At 36.5% G+C, this 16,571-nt stretch overlaps 3 protein-coding genes and 1 long non-coding RNA gene across 4 annotated transcripts; 1 reads left to right on the forward strand and 3 right to left on the reverse strand.

Annotated features, from left to right (window-relative positions):
• Positions 1 to 80: 80 nt before the first annotated feature.
• Positions 81 to 2,644, reverse strand: LOC135120376 (uncharacterized). Its single transcript, XM_064044675.1, has 12 exons — positions 2,598 to 2,644; positions 2,444 to 2,531; positions 2,209 to 2,384; positions 1,989 to 2,153; positions 1,893 to 1,930; positions 1,742 to 1,838; positions 1,589 to 1,690; positions 1,450 to 1,527; positions 1,345 to 1,393; positions 904 to 1,294; positions 730 to 852; positions 81 to 669 (listed from the first exon to the last, which is right to left on the reverse strand). The coding sequence occupies exons 3-12, from the start codon at positions 2,338 to 2,340 to the stop codon at positions 81 to 83; spliced, it is 1,764 nt and encodes a 587-aa protein (XP_063900745.1). The 5' UTR covers positions 2,341 to 2,384; positions 2,444 to 2,531; positions 2,598 to 2,644.
• A 63-nt stretch (positions 2,645 to 2,707) lies between these two features.
• LOC135120426 (uncharacterized) lies at positions 2,708 to 3,066 on the reverse strand. Its single transcript, XR_010278607.1, has 3 exons — positions 2,992 to 3,066; positions 2,854 to 2,936; positions 2,708 to 2,795 (listed from the first exon to the last, which is right to left on the reverse strand). It is a non-coding gene; the product is annotated as an uncharacterized LOC135120426 (long non-coding RNA).
• A 5,399-nt stretch (positions 3,067 to 8,465) lies between these two features.
• On the forward strand, positions 8,466 to 10,662 carry LOC135120397 (uncharacterized). Its single transcript, XM_064044698.1, has 14 exons — positions 8,466 to 8,599; positions 8,695 to 8,757; positions 8,857 to 8,899; positions 8,960 to 9,036; positions 9,088 to 9,114; positions 9,202 to 9,263; positions 9,323 to 9,358; positions 9,410 to 9,464; positions 9,526 to 9,606; positions 9,664 to 9,793; positions 9,848 to 9,912; positions 9,971 to 10,068; positions 10,124 to 10,244; positions 10,315 to 10,662. The coding sequence occupies exons 1-13, from the start codon at positions 8,497 to 8,499 to the stop codon at positions 10,211 to 10,213; spliced, it is 930 nt and encodes a 309-aa protein (XP_063900768.1). The 5' UTR covers positions 8,466 to 8,496; the 3' UTR covers positions 10,214 to 10,244; positions 10,315 to 10,662.
• LOC135120396 (regulator of telomere elongation helicase 1 homolog) lies at positions 10,317 to 14,980 on the reverse strand. The gene is made up of 35 exons (XM_064044697.1): positions 14,959 to 14,980; positions 14,821 to 14,902; positions 14,706 to 14,763; positions 14,567 to 14,656; positions 14,425 to 14,509; positions 14,291 to 14,372; positions 14,168 to 14,225; positions 13,879 to 13,951; positions 13,666 to 13,816; positions 13,530 to 13,613; positions 13,416 to 13,479; positions 13,284 to 13,359; positions 13,123 to 13,223; positions 13,042 to 13,061; positions 12,885 to 12,989; positions 12,782 to 12,817; positions 12,663 to 12,723; positions 12,510 to 12,593; positions 12,416 to 12,458; positions 12,276 to 12,349; positions 12,180 to 12,225; positions 12,083 to 12,117; positions 11,928 to 12,025; positions 11,801 to 11,878; positions 11,677 to 11,751; positions 11,529 to 11,615; positions 11,431 to 11,475; positions 11,319 to 11,376; positions 11,203 to 11,257; positions 11,096 to 11,153; positions 10,976 to 11,041; positions 10,859 to 10,916; positions 10,725 to 10,799; positions 10,554 to 10,671; positions 10,317 to 10,436 (listed from the first exon to the last, which is right to left on the reverse strand). Exons 2-35 carry the CDS (start codon positions 14,899 to 14,901, stop codon positions 10,346 to 10,348), a joined length of 2,469 nt encoding a protein of 822 aa, XP_063900767.1. The 5' UTR covers position 14,902; positions 14,959 to 14,980; the 3' UTR covers positions 10,317 to 10,345.
• Positions 14,981 to 16,571: the final 1,591 nt, after the last annotated feature.

Genomic DNA, 16,571 nt, shown 5'->3' on the forward strand with positions numbered 1-16,571 from the left:
GCTTAAAGCAATAATGAGTGTTTCTCGTAACTCAATAGTAATGTGAGTGTCTCCTTCCGCAAGGCAATTTAAAGTTTCTACTAAAAACGTGTTTTCAGGACTCTAATAACAATGAAAAAGGTAAAGGGAAAAGCTGCACCAGCGAAAATGTGAAGGGCGTACTGTAATTCTATCCAGATCCACCGCTGCTTGATGCCATTCATTGTGAACAAGAATGCCCAGTTTATTGCTAAACTTGTTGAGAAGAGCGTGCGTAAAAGCCTATAGGAAAAATACCCCATCAGATATCTCACACGCGGACTGCTGTCTCGGAGAAGAGTCGTGCATGTGGTGATGATGTGGCGGGCAAGTCCAGCGTCGAGGGTAAATACGTCGTGAATTGTGAGGTGGCGGAAAAGAGTGTCGAGAAAGAGAATGAATAATCTCTTGGCATGCTCCCCCGTCAATAACAAGATCGAAGTGTCCGAGGTGGCCGCATGGATAATGAGTCCAGCAAGATCCACGACGGCGTGTGCGCTTTCAGAACAAACGGAGGAGTCTTGTGAAGTTTTCTTGGCTCTGCAAAGACAAGCCTCTGCTGCTGAGTCGTGTTTGGCAAACAAAAAGCACGGGAGACCGCAAAAGAGCTCCAAGACAGGACAGGCGCACCAATCCAAGCCCAAGCAGTAGCTGAGAGGCGAGTACAACGACCTTTGAGTTAATTACAACGAATATAAAGAAAACACATACCACAAGGACCGGATAATGCGGGATATGAATTCCATCCGTTGAGTGAATGTTGATGTGGGGTGGAGTAGATGAAACAAGCCCTCAAGACTGAATGATCCGTCTTTGCAGGTGTACTCCTTATGGCTGCACCCAATTGTTGTCAATAAAATCCAATGAATATAAATGATAACTGACCTCTCTAATGAAACTAAGTCGAGTAAAAAAGAATTTATTATAAATATCTTGATATTGACAAAATGGTCGGGTAGGAGACCCAGGCCAAACACGCATTTATGTTTTAAGTCAATGGAGAATGGGCAACTGAAAATTTGAGTCTGTTCATGCTCGGCCACACTAAAAAGAGCCTTCACTCTAACGCTGGGCCACTCAAACTTTGTTGCTTCGCGAAGAACGGAAGAGAGAAGTTCCTCTGCGCGATACAAGGCGCTGGACGCAACCATCAGCAGGCTCGCCTCATCGCTGTGTTTGCACTGAAAGAGAGGCAGGAAATGGTTTGACAACCATATCCAACCGAGTATACAGCCTAGCGAATCAAGTGTCTTCGAAGATATAAGGCCCTCCTTGTCTACGCCAATTAGAAATAAAAGTCAACTGCGCATGCCTAGAGAGTCTTACAAGAAACGCAAGGGAACTTTGAAATGGCCCCCATAATTATATTGAGCAGCTGTACAAAAAAAGTAACTTCAACAACACCATGCTATACTCAATAAGAGGTTAAACCTGTTTATTTACACGTCCATGCACCGCCAAGGCGCTCAACCAAAATTCAATAGTAGAAGTAATAAAAACGACAATTTTCTGTTTAAGAGTGGTATAGTAAACAAAAGTGTACAAGGGAAAACTGTACAAACAGACGTACTTCAGTCCACTTCTGCTCTACGATGCCCTGCTCAACTATCACGCGCAAAGAAGCGCAGGCAATGAGCCCAAGAACTTTAAAATCAGAAAAAGTTCTCTCGCTCTAAAGAAGTCAATGTTTATATTAAATCGTCAAAAAAATATGAAAACATACTAAAACAGGTGCGCCAGTAACAGTTGGTATCTTTAGGCGTTCTAGCAATAAAGTCCCCAAGTTCACAACTTGTATGCAGAGCGGCTCACTATCGGAGCTATAAGCAGGCAAGCTAAATGGTCAAACAGATAATTTCATTAAAAAGGTTAACGTTAATATTGATAATCCCGGATATTCAGAAGGAGCATTCTGAGCAAACAAAAATAAACAAAAAAGAGGAAGCTTTAGAATTAAATAATCTAGTCACGAGGCTTATCCATGCGACCGAAGCATAGCGCGTGATGAGCTGTATTAACTGCTCGGCCAAGAAATCTTCGTATGCATACGCCCAGAAAAGATAGACAACTTGTGCAATAAATTTACGATCTTTAATAAATTTCGCAATATTAAAAGCAATTGAGCATATGTGTTCCTGTAGAGAATGTTTAATAATTTCTTAACGATATATAAAACTTGAGCAGACAAACTTTGAGGTTATTCGTCTTCGAATATTTTAACACAGCGCTAAGGGCTTTTGAAACTTTGAAAAAAATGGAGTAGGAACACCTTAGAAGAAGCGGATGTTTCAAAAGTTTTTCAAGTAGAGCAGAAAGTTGCATATGAATAGACTCATCATCCACGCATATTAGGTCAGACAGGTAGTCTACATAAAAGGTAAGGAAAGGAAAATCACAAAATAAATATAGAGGGAAAGTACGCAACCGAGTACACCGCCGAATAGCCCAGAGAAGGCGGGCTGTAGTTCACACCCAAAATGCTCTAAAAGTACCAGCAACAACGCCCAAGCAGCCTGAAGAAGTAAAAATAACAAACCGCCTTACCTAGCATGCTACAACAAATGAGAAAAGCAAAATACGCGATGCACAGAAAGAAGCTGGAGGGAGGTAGGCAACGGCAAGTCCACCAATGCAATAACAACGTAATAAAAATGATAATGCGTTCCAGCGATATAAGCTCCTGTCGGTTCAAGAGTTCTTCTTAGAATCACGAGAAGATTACTGAGAAGGCAAAGGTAGGAGGCGTACTCGCTTAAATTCAGTAATCGATCTTCCCCCTTGTAAATCAAAATAATTTTAAGTAGGAAACACAGCAAAGGTAAAGATGTAAAATACCAGCCGCCAGGAAAAGACAACTTCTCCCTGGGCAGTCGAATCAAAAGTGGTGGCTGTAAATTTCGAGGCAACTGTCACAAGATCTTCTCAAAAGAAAGGTGATTAGAAAATCATGTCATACTAAAAGAAGCCACTCACCAAGTAGCTGCTGGCAATATTGTTCCACCATATAACTGTAGTACAGCGGATAATAAACTCTCGCCAAACAAAGTAAGGAAATGTAGAGCTTTCGGGTCAACTTCTGGACTTCTTCCTAATAAAGTTTAGAAACAAAAAGGCAAATAAAAAATAATAAAATACCTCGCAAACGCATAACAAAGGAGCAAATTTAGATAATAAAAAAGAAATATATAAATCGGACGAGTCTTGAGCGCTCTCTCTACAAAATTTTTTCGAAGGGTCTGCAGACTCGGAAAAAGTAATAGGGTCCGGGCAGCCCTTTTGAAGACAAAAACACTTTTTATCAACTTCAAATACTTGAGGAATAGATTCAATGACACTACTGAACAACTTAAGAGTGGGAATGAGCCCAGAAAGTTGCTGTGTGTCAGCTATATTTTAAAAAAAAAATAAGTGCAAGAAGTAGTACAAAAACTATCTTTAAAAGGAAAAGTACCACAGCCAACTGGTACAGACTCGGAAACTAGTGACTTTAAGAAGTATTTGTAACGATCTAAAGCTTTTAAAAAATCCTATGGTCAAATATATAAAGTTATATATTTAAATCAAGAGCGGTGTTCCTTTGGTTTGTTACCTGGGAGGTTTGGTTGGGATGCTCATCCACTAAAGCTGAAAGTAATTCATCAAGGGTAGCCTTGTCCACACTCATCATTATTTAAAGTATATCAGTCGATGCTGTTAAAATAGTTATTTCTAAAAGCAGGTTTACATCGAAAAAAGGGTATAAGCTTCAAAAAGTTAAAAAGAAGGGATTTGTTGAGCTCAAATAACGAATCTAGCTATTAACACACGATTTTTAAGTTTATATATATATACCACTTTACATATTTACAGATCCTATATTAGTGGGACAGATGTATACAATAAATAAAGCTACATAAGCAACTTTACATAAAAACTTAGGAGTATAAGTTTTAAACAAGTATTAACTTCATAATTTTTTTAAGATGTGATTATTAAATTAATTAAAAAAAAACCAAACTTTTTTAGCCGTAAAAAACTTTAACTTTTCAAGGTTCTAAGCCCTTTAACCAACTATAGTAGCTAGAAAACGAGTGAGGAGTAAGAATGTTGGAAGGGTATTAGCAATACACTTTGCCGTGCTGAACCTTTATAAAAGTATTTATTAAAAGATACATGCCTACAGAAGAGAGCTTCACTTATTTAAAGCCTTTAAACTGCATATAGCCCATTCTTTATTCCTACCACTATGTAATCTGCCTCTCTTATTAGAGATGCTATACACGAGGGCCAATAGCCTATGAAAATGACTAGGGTTCGGTTTATAGTTTCAGTCAAGAGTTGAGGGTTAAACATTTTTATTTAGTGAACATCTGCATGCGTTAAAAAAAGTAATTTTCTTACATTTTTAGGGATATCCTTTATTTCTTCTTTTAGCAAAGTTATTTCGGTTGTGAGTTATCTTTAGATCATAATCCTTACAATTTCTTTATTGAAAGTAACTATGGGTATTTTCTTTTATCCTCTTCATAAACTCAGGTAGCCACCTTTACATTATTAGCGGTTATTCATTTAGTAATATTTGTTTTGATAGGAGCTTGCTTTTATTACATTTTCATTTTTTCTTAAAAGGAAATAAATGAGTGGTATTTAGGGGTGCGGTATTTAATTTGCTATATATATCAGTATACTCTTTACTTATTTTGAAATTCAAAGTTAGCTTGATCGCCAATAAAAAAAAATTAACTCATTATACCTTTGTTACAAACTGTTGCTAAATTTTTATTTAACTTTAAAATTTATCGTTTATCTTCCTTTTCTTAAATGGTTATAATTTTATTTGAATTTTAGCATATCTCTTTGTACTCGTAGTTTTTGAGCACTTTAGCCTTTATTGTGTTTATCCCTAGCCTACCCTTAAAGTTAACCTTTGTTCTAAATTCTTTTGATGTTTCGATTCTAAGGTAGCTTTACTAATGTTATCAAACGTCATAGTGTCAGACTAACTTGTCCTACTCTAATATCATTTTATATTACCTGTTCCTTTCAGATACCTTGCTAATACAAACATTACCATCTATGATCGTAACAACCGTCACACGTCCCTCTAAATTGCCTTTAAAGAAGCAACAAGTTTAAACGGCTAGATTTTTTCGAGATTCCTATTATCTCTACTCATACACTCTATTTAATAGGCACTTGGTCTTTTCCTTAAGTGTTACGATTATCAAATAGTAATATTCTATAAGACTAGCAGATAAAAAAAATAGAATAGGTTAAATAACTTTACAACTAGCCTCGGGAGTAATGCATGATTAGATTTTATAGGTTTACAAGAATTCAGAGTAAAGAGAACAGTACTTAACACTAAAAGGAGGCAAGAGACGGAAGCAGAAGGTGGAACAGACAATAACTAAAACGCATTAAAACAAAAAAAGCTCAGAATAAAGAGCCTGTACGAATACACTTTCGATGAAAAATTAGATCTCGTTCTTAATGAACTTCGGCCTTATATACCTTAATGTTGTACTTGTGAAAGTAAATTATTTATTAGTTATGGCAGCTAATTATTGTGTTTAAAACGTACTTATATGATACAATTATATATATATTATTATTTATATATTTTTATATATTATAAAATTAAACTTTTAATAATCTTTTAATTTATGTATATACTACTGTTTATTTTTTTTTGTGATTATTAAATTGTGAAGTTAATATGTGCTCATTCCCATCCATTCTTTTACCGACAGTGAATTTCACATATTAAATATTAGGGAACCGTGAGTTATCTTTTACCGTGCAGGTACACTTGAACCTATTATAATGGCCACATAATTTTTATTATCATACTACTGCATTTAAATAGAAACTGAAATGGGAACTAAATTAGAGCAGAAGTTTAAAAATATGAGTAAAATGCTATTATTGGGAAAGTTTATCTATAGCTTAAAAGTGAGATACTTTTTATGCTCTAAGATCGCAGGGCCCTCTGAAGATAGTAAGCGTCTGCAATCGAACTCTTGAGAGATAAGAATATATTAAAAAGAGATTTAGAAAGGTAAAACTAAGAATAGCTTAGAGCAAGAAAAAACGCAAATATTATTACAAACGATTTAGAGATTCATTGCCAGAAAATGAAACTAATGCTAAATTACTAGCTTACAGCATAAGTCATCCCCCTGGCAGAAGGGTGGATATCCAACAAGCTGTCAACACACATCTACAAACTTCTAAAAAACTGGAAAAAATTTAACTTTAGGCCAGGAGGTGGAAGAGGCTTATGTCGAATTCAGGGCAGCCGTTGTCAATGCTTGTTTAACGTAAAGTAGGGTATCTTAGTGGCTTCTCGGCGTTTAAATTTCCTAGTTACTTATTAAACTTTGCGCGGTAATACAGAATGCACAATCTTTTTTTATAACTAATAATTAATGAAAAAAAGATGAAAGTCTGACAGTAGTGAGAAAAAAATATATTTACTTGATTTTTTGCATAACGTAGTTGGGAAAATCACTAATGCTACTTAAATGGCACTTTCTATTATCTGATAAAACGAGAACGAAGATGATATTACCTGCTATAAAAAAATCACCATGTAAGCTAGATGATAAAGTGACCCCCCACCCTCACTTTCTTACACTCATGCTGCACTCCTTGGCTGCAAACACGGTGATTCACTCAGGGTAATTTATTTACGAGTATTTTTAATAACTACATTTTGTTTAGTCCTTTATTTCCAAGCCACAAATTTTTCGTTAAAATAAATATTATTACGATCTCTGATTTATATTTTATTTATACAGGTCTCGTCCTTTTAACTCAAAATTGTCCACACTACCAACCGACGTCTGCAGGAGTTACCTTGTTGCAATTGCCAACTGGTGTCTCAATAGGGCGAAATTAATTCGCAACTTTAGAAGGGGGTCATTAACTGGGTTAGATTAATCCGGTTTTAGTATGCTCAGTGTAAACAGTTATTATCCGCGTGAAAAGAAGTAGGCGCTTTTGTTTACTAGGTAGCGCGGTCCTATCCATTGCATGTAAGAAGTCCAGTACGTCTCTACCAAAATTACGCCGATGAACTGTCAAGGTTACAGTTAGAGAGTACCCAGACCATCACGCAAAGTGTCATGCACCAGTTAGAAGCTATAGCATTTGGTTTCGTGAGAGGTATTAAGCCGGGGTACCTCTGAGGATTCTAGAGCATTAAGAAATTTTAATACTGATGCCTACTTGCCTACTTTGGGGCGGTCTCTTTTAAAGGGCGTATGGAGTGCTTAATACTAAATAAGAACTTTATATTTAATTTTTCATATTTATTAAAAAGAGTTTTGATTAACTTTTTATGGTATTAAATTTTAGCGAACATGATCTAGCTGTAACAAATATATTGGTAACCTTTATTAACTTATAAAAACATATATAAAAAAAGTAAGTTCACTTAAATTAAAGAGCGAACTACTGTTTCTTATGAGGCATACATATAAAAACTGTTATATTAGAAGGAACACTCAAGTTTGTACTTAGTTGCTAATTATAATGAGGAAAGCGTTCATTTTTTAATTTTTAATGATAGCGTAGTTTAGAGGATCTTAACTTTTAATTTTAAAATACTGTATATAAGATAACTTTTAGGAATCTATATTGGAAGTTTACTTGCATGCGGTAGGAGGAACTTAAGCAAGGTACACCCAATTTTAGAAACTTATGAATTTATTATTGTAAAACAGTTCAGTACTAAGTTTTAGTGAATAGGTTCGCTTGAGATATTAATGCATCTTTTTAATTCTAAGTGTATAAGCCATTAAAGTTAATAACAAAATAAAATTAGTCCCTCTTATTAATAATTTCGCTATTGGTATGCAGCTATAAAAATAAAATGATTCCAAGTGTTAAGAATAAGAAAGATAAAGGTCGTCGTTACTTAAAACACATTAGAACAACGACAAACACGGCTGAAATTGATGAACAAAAAAATAAAATCAAAAAAATAAAAGAAGGTAGTTTTTAATCTCATTCAGCTCAATAGAATCGAATTTATTGACAACTTAACAGAACTTTCTTTAAAACTTAAACTTCTCCCTCCACAGTTGCAATTACTTTCTGAAGGTGTAGAGTTGGATTTGTTTGACTCAAATCAGTTATCGGAAACTAAGGTTCTGTTTTACTGTCTTTGTTTATAGATTTATTCTACTTACGTTAGCCCTTACGTTTATGATATTGCAGCGTTATTCGTTAAAGAGAATTACCCCTCCTACGAAGTTTCCTAGCACTTCTGACGTCTGGTCACTTTACAAAAAAAAATATAACTGTTTACTTGAAACTTTAGAGTTGTTGGAAGGTACTTATGCTCTTTTCCTTTAATCTATGACGAGCTGTACGTGGTATCCTGCTTAAGAATTTACATATTTTTTTAATACAGAAAATAAGGATAGTGAAATTTTTGAAAGCCCCACCAAAAGTTTTGAAGAACCCTTTATTAAACTAACTGACGCCGATATGAAGATATACGGTAAAGATCCGCTTAATGACCAACTTATTACCGTCAAGTGCAACTTGTGCCAAACAGTTGTTAAAGATTCGGCTTTTTTGGAGCACATGGGTATTATAGTAGTGATTATTAAGTAATAATAGAAATAAAAAAGCAGTCGAGGTTTCCGGGGGCTGTCTTTATAGTAAAAATACTTTTTAACGTAGAAATACTTCATCCTTTTGAATTAAACCGCTTTGAAAGGAGTAATCAAAATCATAATGAAAAAGGTACTAGACCTTTTAATTCCGGTAACTGCAATAATACAGGCAGTGATTGTTGCAGTTACCAATGGTTTTTTAATAACTTTTTATTTGTATAAAATTTAGAGGAATCAGAGAAAAATGTAACTATGCGCGCAACTAAAATATTGTAATATATTTATCTCTTGTTTATAAATTTTTTGTGGATGGACTTGCTGCAAAAAAATAGCAATAATTTAGGAGAGCAATACGCATTTTGCTCGCTGGGACAAAGCTGTAACCATTCTAATTCTGGTACTTATGAAGGTTATCTCACTTTTTCTTTTATTTTAAAAACCTATATTTTTAACTTATTAGGAACTCGAAAAATAATACTTAGTGAAGGTAAACGGCTAGTTTTTAAAAATGTTTTTCCTTGAGGCCCTCGTTTATATCTTGCTATATATGCCGCCGTTTACGGGGCGTGTTCAGGAGTTATCGAAGAGGTCATAGAAGATAGTGAGAAGCAGCTGGGCTGCCCGACAGCGTTTTCTGTATTACTTTTATATTCCCTCTGCAGTCATTCTAACTAAAAAAACGCTTGTGTGCAAAGAAGACGGGAAGCGCAAGGAGTGATAAAGAGCTGGCAGTACACCTAATCCCTTTTCCTTGTCAATCGTTTCTTTATACCAACAAACAGAGTATTCCTCGGGAGAAAAAAGCGGGCATCGAGAAAAAAAATGGACATTTTTCAGGTAACTGCAACAATTGCACTGGTACAGAAGTGCAGAAAATAATTAGAACGTCTAAAATCAGGAGAAAGTAAGAATTCGGCCGGAAGCATTGCTAAGAGATCCAATAATAATAATTACTTCAGGCGCAGGAACCTAGACCTAAGCACGGACTTGAATCGATAATTGTAAAGTTGCACTAACGTAAACTCCATCCTATAAGGCCTGGACGCTCGCTGCGGTGTAGAAGTTATCCGTCCACTTCAGAGCCATGAAGGCGACAGCGAGACGGCTGTTTTCACGTGTCGGAGATCGCTTACCTGCAAGATCCACTCCATTACTGCTAAAAGAAGGTGAGTCACACGGACGCAGAGAGGCGACACAAAAGTACATGTGTTTCCTAATAGGGTCGTGGGTCGGAGTAAAAGTTTTGACGAGCTGTACGAGCACTACACGGGAAAACCGCTAAGGAGTATAAAAACGATCTGTTTGTGTGTGTAAAGGACAATTTTTTTTTGTAATTTTATAAGGCCAAAAAAAGGGATCACGGAAGCCGGAAAACGTCCACTTGACTAATACAAATAAGCCAATGCCTTTAGCTGTCCAAAGATTTCCCTTCCAGAAAGTGGTAGTGTCTTGAAATTACTTTGTATACCGCCCCAGTTTAGCTTATTCTAATTTAGGGAAACGCTCTGACTTTCAATGCTGACCAAGAGGCTACCAGGAACATGTGTCTGTCCTATGTACTTCACGAAATCATGAAGAACATTTAATGAGTTTCTAGGTCATTGCTAATCTAATCAGGTTAGGCCTTGCTATATCAATTTTCAAAGCTTGTCAATTAAAGTAAGCTAAAAACAAAACATTCTGACAGACTAAGTAAATTCGCGGATTAAGCGGTTTATTCACTGATCCCTTTCTGGACCCTCATTCAGCAGCATCTGCGAAAAACTCGGTTTATTGAGCCGTTGCAGGCTTCGTGCGGAAGCACACCTGCTGAATAGAAGAAATTCATCACAGCCACCAGGAATAAAAGCTACGTCGTTAACGAAAAGCCACACCACTTCTTTCAACTTTGAAGAAATAAATATGTTAAGCAAGTAGCTTTACGACCTGCCGCTCCACTGATCAAGTTGGGTCGTTCCAGTAAGATCGGCATAAAGACTCCTCTTGCTGTCCATACTGGCGTAGTGCACTGCTTTTAAATGTTCGTTTCTATATAATGTGCATTCTAATAAAAAACATTAAAAAAAAATTAAGGGAGTTGTAAATAGTTGCAGTTACCGTAGTTCTCCTTTTGTATAATGAGCTTTGGCCTTTTGCCAGTAAAACGTGCCCGGCGTGGTATAGGGTTTTCTACTAGAAAATGAAAGGGGGTGTCTACAGTGCGCATTACCTATGTGAATTCAAGTCTTGACCTTTTGAGTTCAAGCCGCTGAGGTTATTAGGAAGCGCGTTGAGTTTATACATCGATCCCTGATAAAATTCAGTACTATATTGAGATGTGCCCGTAACAACGACAGCAGAAGCAAAACCTCGCACCGGAACGTGCTGAAAAAACCCCGCAGGGTCTCGGACACGCCCTCAAAAGTCTTGAAGCACTATAATATTAATAGAATCACTATTTTAAATAGCTGCTGATAAGGCGGTTGTACGCGAATGTGGGGTCTGACCCACTTGGACAGTTTACCAATGACTGTGCCGCTTGTATACCTAATTTGGGACTTCTTATATGCGCTTAAGGACAGGGGAAAGACAAAACCTAGAGTCCAGCAAAACAACAGCTCCGAAGTCCGTCTTGTGCCTGATTACCCTCCCTGGGAAGTAAGAACTCTAGTCACCCATTAAGTTAGCCCCCCTAAACGTTAGGGGTAGCACCGATGGCTTGGTTGACTGTCCTTATTGCCTCGAGATTGTACCACTCACTTCCAGATACCTGTCGATATTAAACATTAAAGCCTTAATAAGTTTCTAAAAACGAGAATAATACCCGAGCGGAACGGTATAGATCAAGGTATCGTCTCTTGCAGAGAACCTGCAGATACAGGAAAGGGAATGGATGACAAAGCAAAGGAAAGTATTGAAAACCTTATAGCTGTAAACGGGAGGGTACGGGAGACCGACTATAATAACGCCCCGCGCCCTGCTATTAGTGAAATCGAGACCTTCACTGAGCTGCGCGTGCGAATATAAATACTAAGAAAGGCAAAAAGATCAACAGTTATAAGCAGAATACCCTCCCGCGAAAGACACCAAGAAAGCAAGCGCCATTGCGTCGGGACTCCACGGCTTGCAAGTAGGATCTGAGCGCCTTATGACGGACATACAACATACACGGAACTAAGGCCCTAAAAGCTTACGGCAGTAAATTCCGCAGGGATTTCGCTTTCAACAAAAACGGGCTTCATCATGTTCAACGCTTCCCAAATGTTAAGTCCCTCAGCAATGTAATAAACACTGATGCAGCAGAAAAGATGCATACTGTACTTCGCTACTCTTTTTCCACGTCTGGACGCAGTTGTTCATCACTCCATATGTTGGGAAAAAAATCAAAAGTCCAGCTGGAATCTCATTTGCTAAACAAACTGAGAATATATCTTTTTAACAACTTCAAAGAAAACCAGTAACGCAGTAAAAAATACCAATAGACTCTCCAAGTTCACGCACATATTGTACGCTAATAATAGCTTTAGTATGAGTATAATTCAACTCCGTGATTTTCTAAATGATAATAATTACTCGTCTCTTGTCCGGAAGGTGCTCTTCAGGAGGGTGCCCTTAAGGCCTGATGGATATATAGTAGCAACTACACAAGTAAATGGACGTCGACTAAACCGCAGGAGAAAGCTCCGACCCACAACTGTTCTTTTTGGATTATATGAGGGTTCTCTAAAGTGAGGAAGGCCGACCTACAAAAAAAGGGGAGGGTGAATACGGAGCAGCGAGCAGAAATGAAGCCCCTTCCTTGAACTTACAAACTTAACTCGGTGGTATACGCAGCAAGCGGACTAAGAGTGCCTGTAGTAAACATAAGGCCCTCTAAATATTAAAAAAGACATCGAGTGTAACCGGAAGTCATAATAATATTGTGGGACGTCCCCAAAATATCTTTTAAAGCAAATTTAGAGTTTAAGCAAAGAAATGAAAGAACCCCTAGATAAAAACAATTGATAAAAGCAATGAGAATGATGCACGCTTCTTTTTGCAACTATAAAAATATACTTGAACATTTGCTACGGTCGCCGACAAGAAGATCGTCCTTTTCTTGCGCGTGAAGAATAACCTTATCGATCACTGAATGACCCCTGATGGCAAAGAATGTAGCTAAATGAGAGACATACTTTAAAATTGAGGGCCACTTCCTCCGTATTTTTCATCTGCGTAGCAATTAAGTCAAGAAAATAACCTCAAAAATGCAGAAATTTTATTTATATAATAAAGCGCCTTTTCCGAAAATAAAGTTTCTATAAAGTCCATAATGCGAAAGAGAGCATCGAATTGCCTCTGTCTGCCGCTGTCCGGGCCAAAAGGAGCTGACCCGTCTCTTTGCTGAGCAAAAGTTACGTGTTGTTGCAAAAAGATAAAAAAGAGAGCAAAGAACCGCGGTTCCTTCAAGATTTCCTAACCAGAGATGCGCTTTGTAATAAAAAAATTCAACTTTTGTTTATTTAGATTATAGCACCTTCCAGAAGAGACAAAACACACTCAAGGCTGGAAAGAAACTCGCGCGCAGAGTCATAACGAAGGCCACAACTGCGGTCCAGTAGCTCATACAAATAGCTTCTGCACCACGCCAGGCCAGTTTACCGAGAAGTAAACGGTTCATATAATACACATTGGCACCCGTCCATAAAGGTGGGCGCCTTCGGGTCAAACAAAGTTATGTGCTCTAGCGCTAGCTCAAAGTTGTGAGCAAATGCTACGTAAACATCAGTAACAGTTTTTTTCGTCATATAAATATAATATAATGAGGACTTCCAACAAGCGATATCGACATCAAGTGTGAATCGGCTGGAGCAGGGTGCTGCTTAATATAACGCTTCGCGAAGGTAATTAGCCTGCAGTAATGCACAAAAGAAAACCTAGTACCGCAGCTGCTTTTACGGAGTTGAGCAAACCGGCAAAAGTGGAAAGCGGAAGCTCAACAGAACACGCGTCCTCGCAGATCTTATCCTGAAATAATAACAATAGCCGCCGGTTATGTGCACAGAAGAAATATTCATACAATATTGTGTGCTTCGTCAAAAATAATAATGCTATTATCGATGTCGACCGACTGCTGAGCTCGTATGTTGGCGTCAACAACGTAGTTGTAAGGCATGAAGATAATCTCGCTTTCGTCACTCAGTTCTTTAGACATATAATAGGGACACACGCTTTTCAAGTAATAATAATAACAAAAATACTTATAGTAGTAAAAATAATAACAATAGAGAACCTGTCCTTCTTGCCCATAAAGGCAAGTTCTTCAATATCCATACACAAGTTTTTATAGTCTTTCGTCTTTGAAGCTTTAGTAAATAGTCAAGATTTTACAGGATAAATAAATACGCCAGCTACGAATACTAGTATATTATAAACGAAAGACGCTGTTTATTATATGATAATAAGGTAAATATATAATGTTAAATAACGATAATTATTATTTTTAAATTAGTTATTTAAAAAATTCGCCTATAATTTAGTATTTAGTTATAAGAATAAATATATAGAAGGAAGAAAAGTACCAATATTATTTCGATAAAGACAGCCGGATTGCGAAAGGAGTTGTGTGCATTTCTTTCTCTACATAATTGAAAAGGCCAATAAATATAAATAATTAAAAAACGGTCAAGGTTAAGCAAAAAAACTTGTAGAAAGGGATTTTTAATATTCTTTATGCCTTCGTGAATACATAGTTGATTCCTTGAACCTCTCACAGAAATACAAATCCTTAATAATATCAAAATAAGATTATTTTAAAAGTTTAACTTAAATACAACACGAATTGTAAGCCGTAGACTTGAATTCTTTAACGGCCTGGGATAGTTGCGCATGAGTTCGAGAAGTGTATATAATCCGTAGAATATCTATACGAAGTGCAATAAATAGTAGAATTTACAAACATCTGATACGATATAAAGTACCTCTATAAACTTTGTCAATTTGTTCAATTTTTTGTCGCTTTTTATATTCTCTCCAAGCTAAGGTTGCGCATAGTAGACATAAAGTCTTACCTTGTAACTTAGTGAGTAAAATAAGAGTATATATAATTTAAATATATACCGGTCCCGGTGGGGCTTTCAAGAAGGGCAAAGCATTTGTTCTCTAAAGAAATTATGACCTTAAATAAATTTTAAATAACAAAGTTTTTTTGAGTAGATAGTAAATAAGAGCTTGCTTTTTCCATGTAAACTAGTTGACACTGGTATGGTTCATAGGGAAAATCGATAGGTACGTTGTGTATAATTAAACGAACCATTCTGAGGGGTATTAAATAGTATTATATGGTATTATTATAAAGTAGCACAGGGACTACTTATGAAGCGAGTTTAAATCTGCCAAGCCAGGCATACATTCATACTCCAGTTTGCTTTTGAGCTCTATACATTTGTTTCACGAGGTTTAATACCCTTTAAGCTTCTGGCTGTCGCTAAGGGCCGCCGAAGAATACAATCTGCGGTTCCCGTTGCTTTAAAATTGTTCGTTTAAAACTAACTTAACTATTAATTTGGAAATGATAACACAAAGGTAAAGAAATAAATCTAATCTAAGAACTTTATAAACATAATCATTAAGTGAAAAATAATACTTTAATGTGCTTAATTGAATATTTGGTCGAGGCAAAAGGTTTGGGCGTTGGTGATCAAAACTGTTATTTCTGCATAGCAAATTTTTAATACTATAATTTTTGCTTCTTAGAGTAAAAGTTATAGGTGTACGCCACCGAAATTTTAGTCTACAAAAAACATTCGATGATTTAATTGAGTGCTCACAGAGCCCTTTTTTCAGGCCGTTATAAAGCAGGTTATAGTAATTTTTATATGAAGGATAGTACTGTAAAAATTAATTATAACTTCCTCTTCAACTTTACACTCTAATGAACTGTGTAAACTGGAACTAGCTATAGACTTTAAAATTTATCAGACTTCAGTTATCTCCTAAAAATACCAGGCATTTCAGCCTGTCCTAGTTAGCTGATTAAATGGTGTAACTGTCACCACCACTGCTTTTTATAAGCGCTATGAGTAATATAATGATAAAACCGCAAGACGTCTCGATGGAGGCCAATGTCCTCGTGAATCCATTTATAAAGGGCAACTCGCATCACCACCACCATTTAACTGCCGAAAGATAATGGTTGTAAGCGTCGCATCCGACGCTTGGGCGCGTGTCAACGATATTCGTAACCCAGGCTCAGCCCTGGGAATTCTTATGCACATTACAATTTAAGATACTTAGCAAGCTCCAGCGGCTTGTAATGTAAATATATTCTATTAAAACGAAGGTTTACTTTTTAGTTTTCAATAAGGTTTTTTCATCGTGCCATAATAAACTTGACGAAAATTTAAAGGCCTGAATGTTTCTCTATTTGCAACGGTCTAATTTTGTTTTCATAATTTTTGTCCTAGCTTTATCCTCGAGCCTATAAGGTTTAAAGGATTTTTGGGAGATTTTTAAAATACTTACTTCCTTAAGAATTATATGAAAACGTGGCGACAAGTAGCGTATATAGCATTATATTGACGAAAGCAGCCGAGAAAAACGCGATATTTTAATGTTATATTTGCTAAGGATAAGTAATATAAAATGATAGTGTCACATTCAATCCTTACGGAAATCTGGCAAAGTTAATCTACTTACGTGTCCTGTGGGTGCATGGGTGGTAGTGCAAGCGCCTAATTAATCTCTACATTACATATTTTGTCTATATATATATATTTACTTAACTATGGTTTTTACATACTACAGGCGTTATATCTGCTATAACTTAAACTGCTTAAGCTAAATTCCCTCATTTTTTTATGGAGAGGTCCGAGAAGGGTAGCCTTTTATCAAATTTAAGGCCTCTCGGGCTATTTCTCACATGAAAACAGCAATGCCTTTGCAATTGAAGCATTTAACATTTATTTTCCCAAAAATTTAGAATAT

This window comes from Zophobas morio, unplaced genomic scaffold (genome assembly GCF_036711695.1).
Source record: "Zophobas morio isolate AGI-343-1 ecotype UQ-CSIRO unplaced genomic scaffold, CSIRO_AGI_Zmor_V1 ptg000379l, whole genome shotgun sequence".
NCBI lineage: Eukaryota > Metazoa > Arthropoda > Insecta > Coleoptera > Tenebrionidae > Zophobas > Zophobas morio.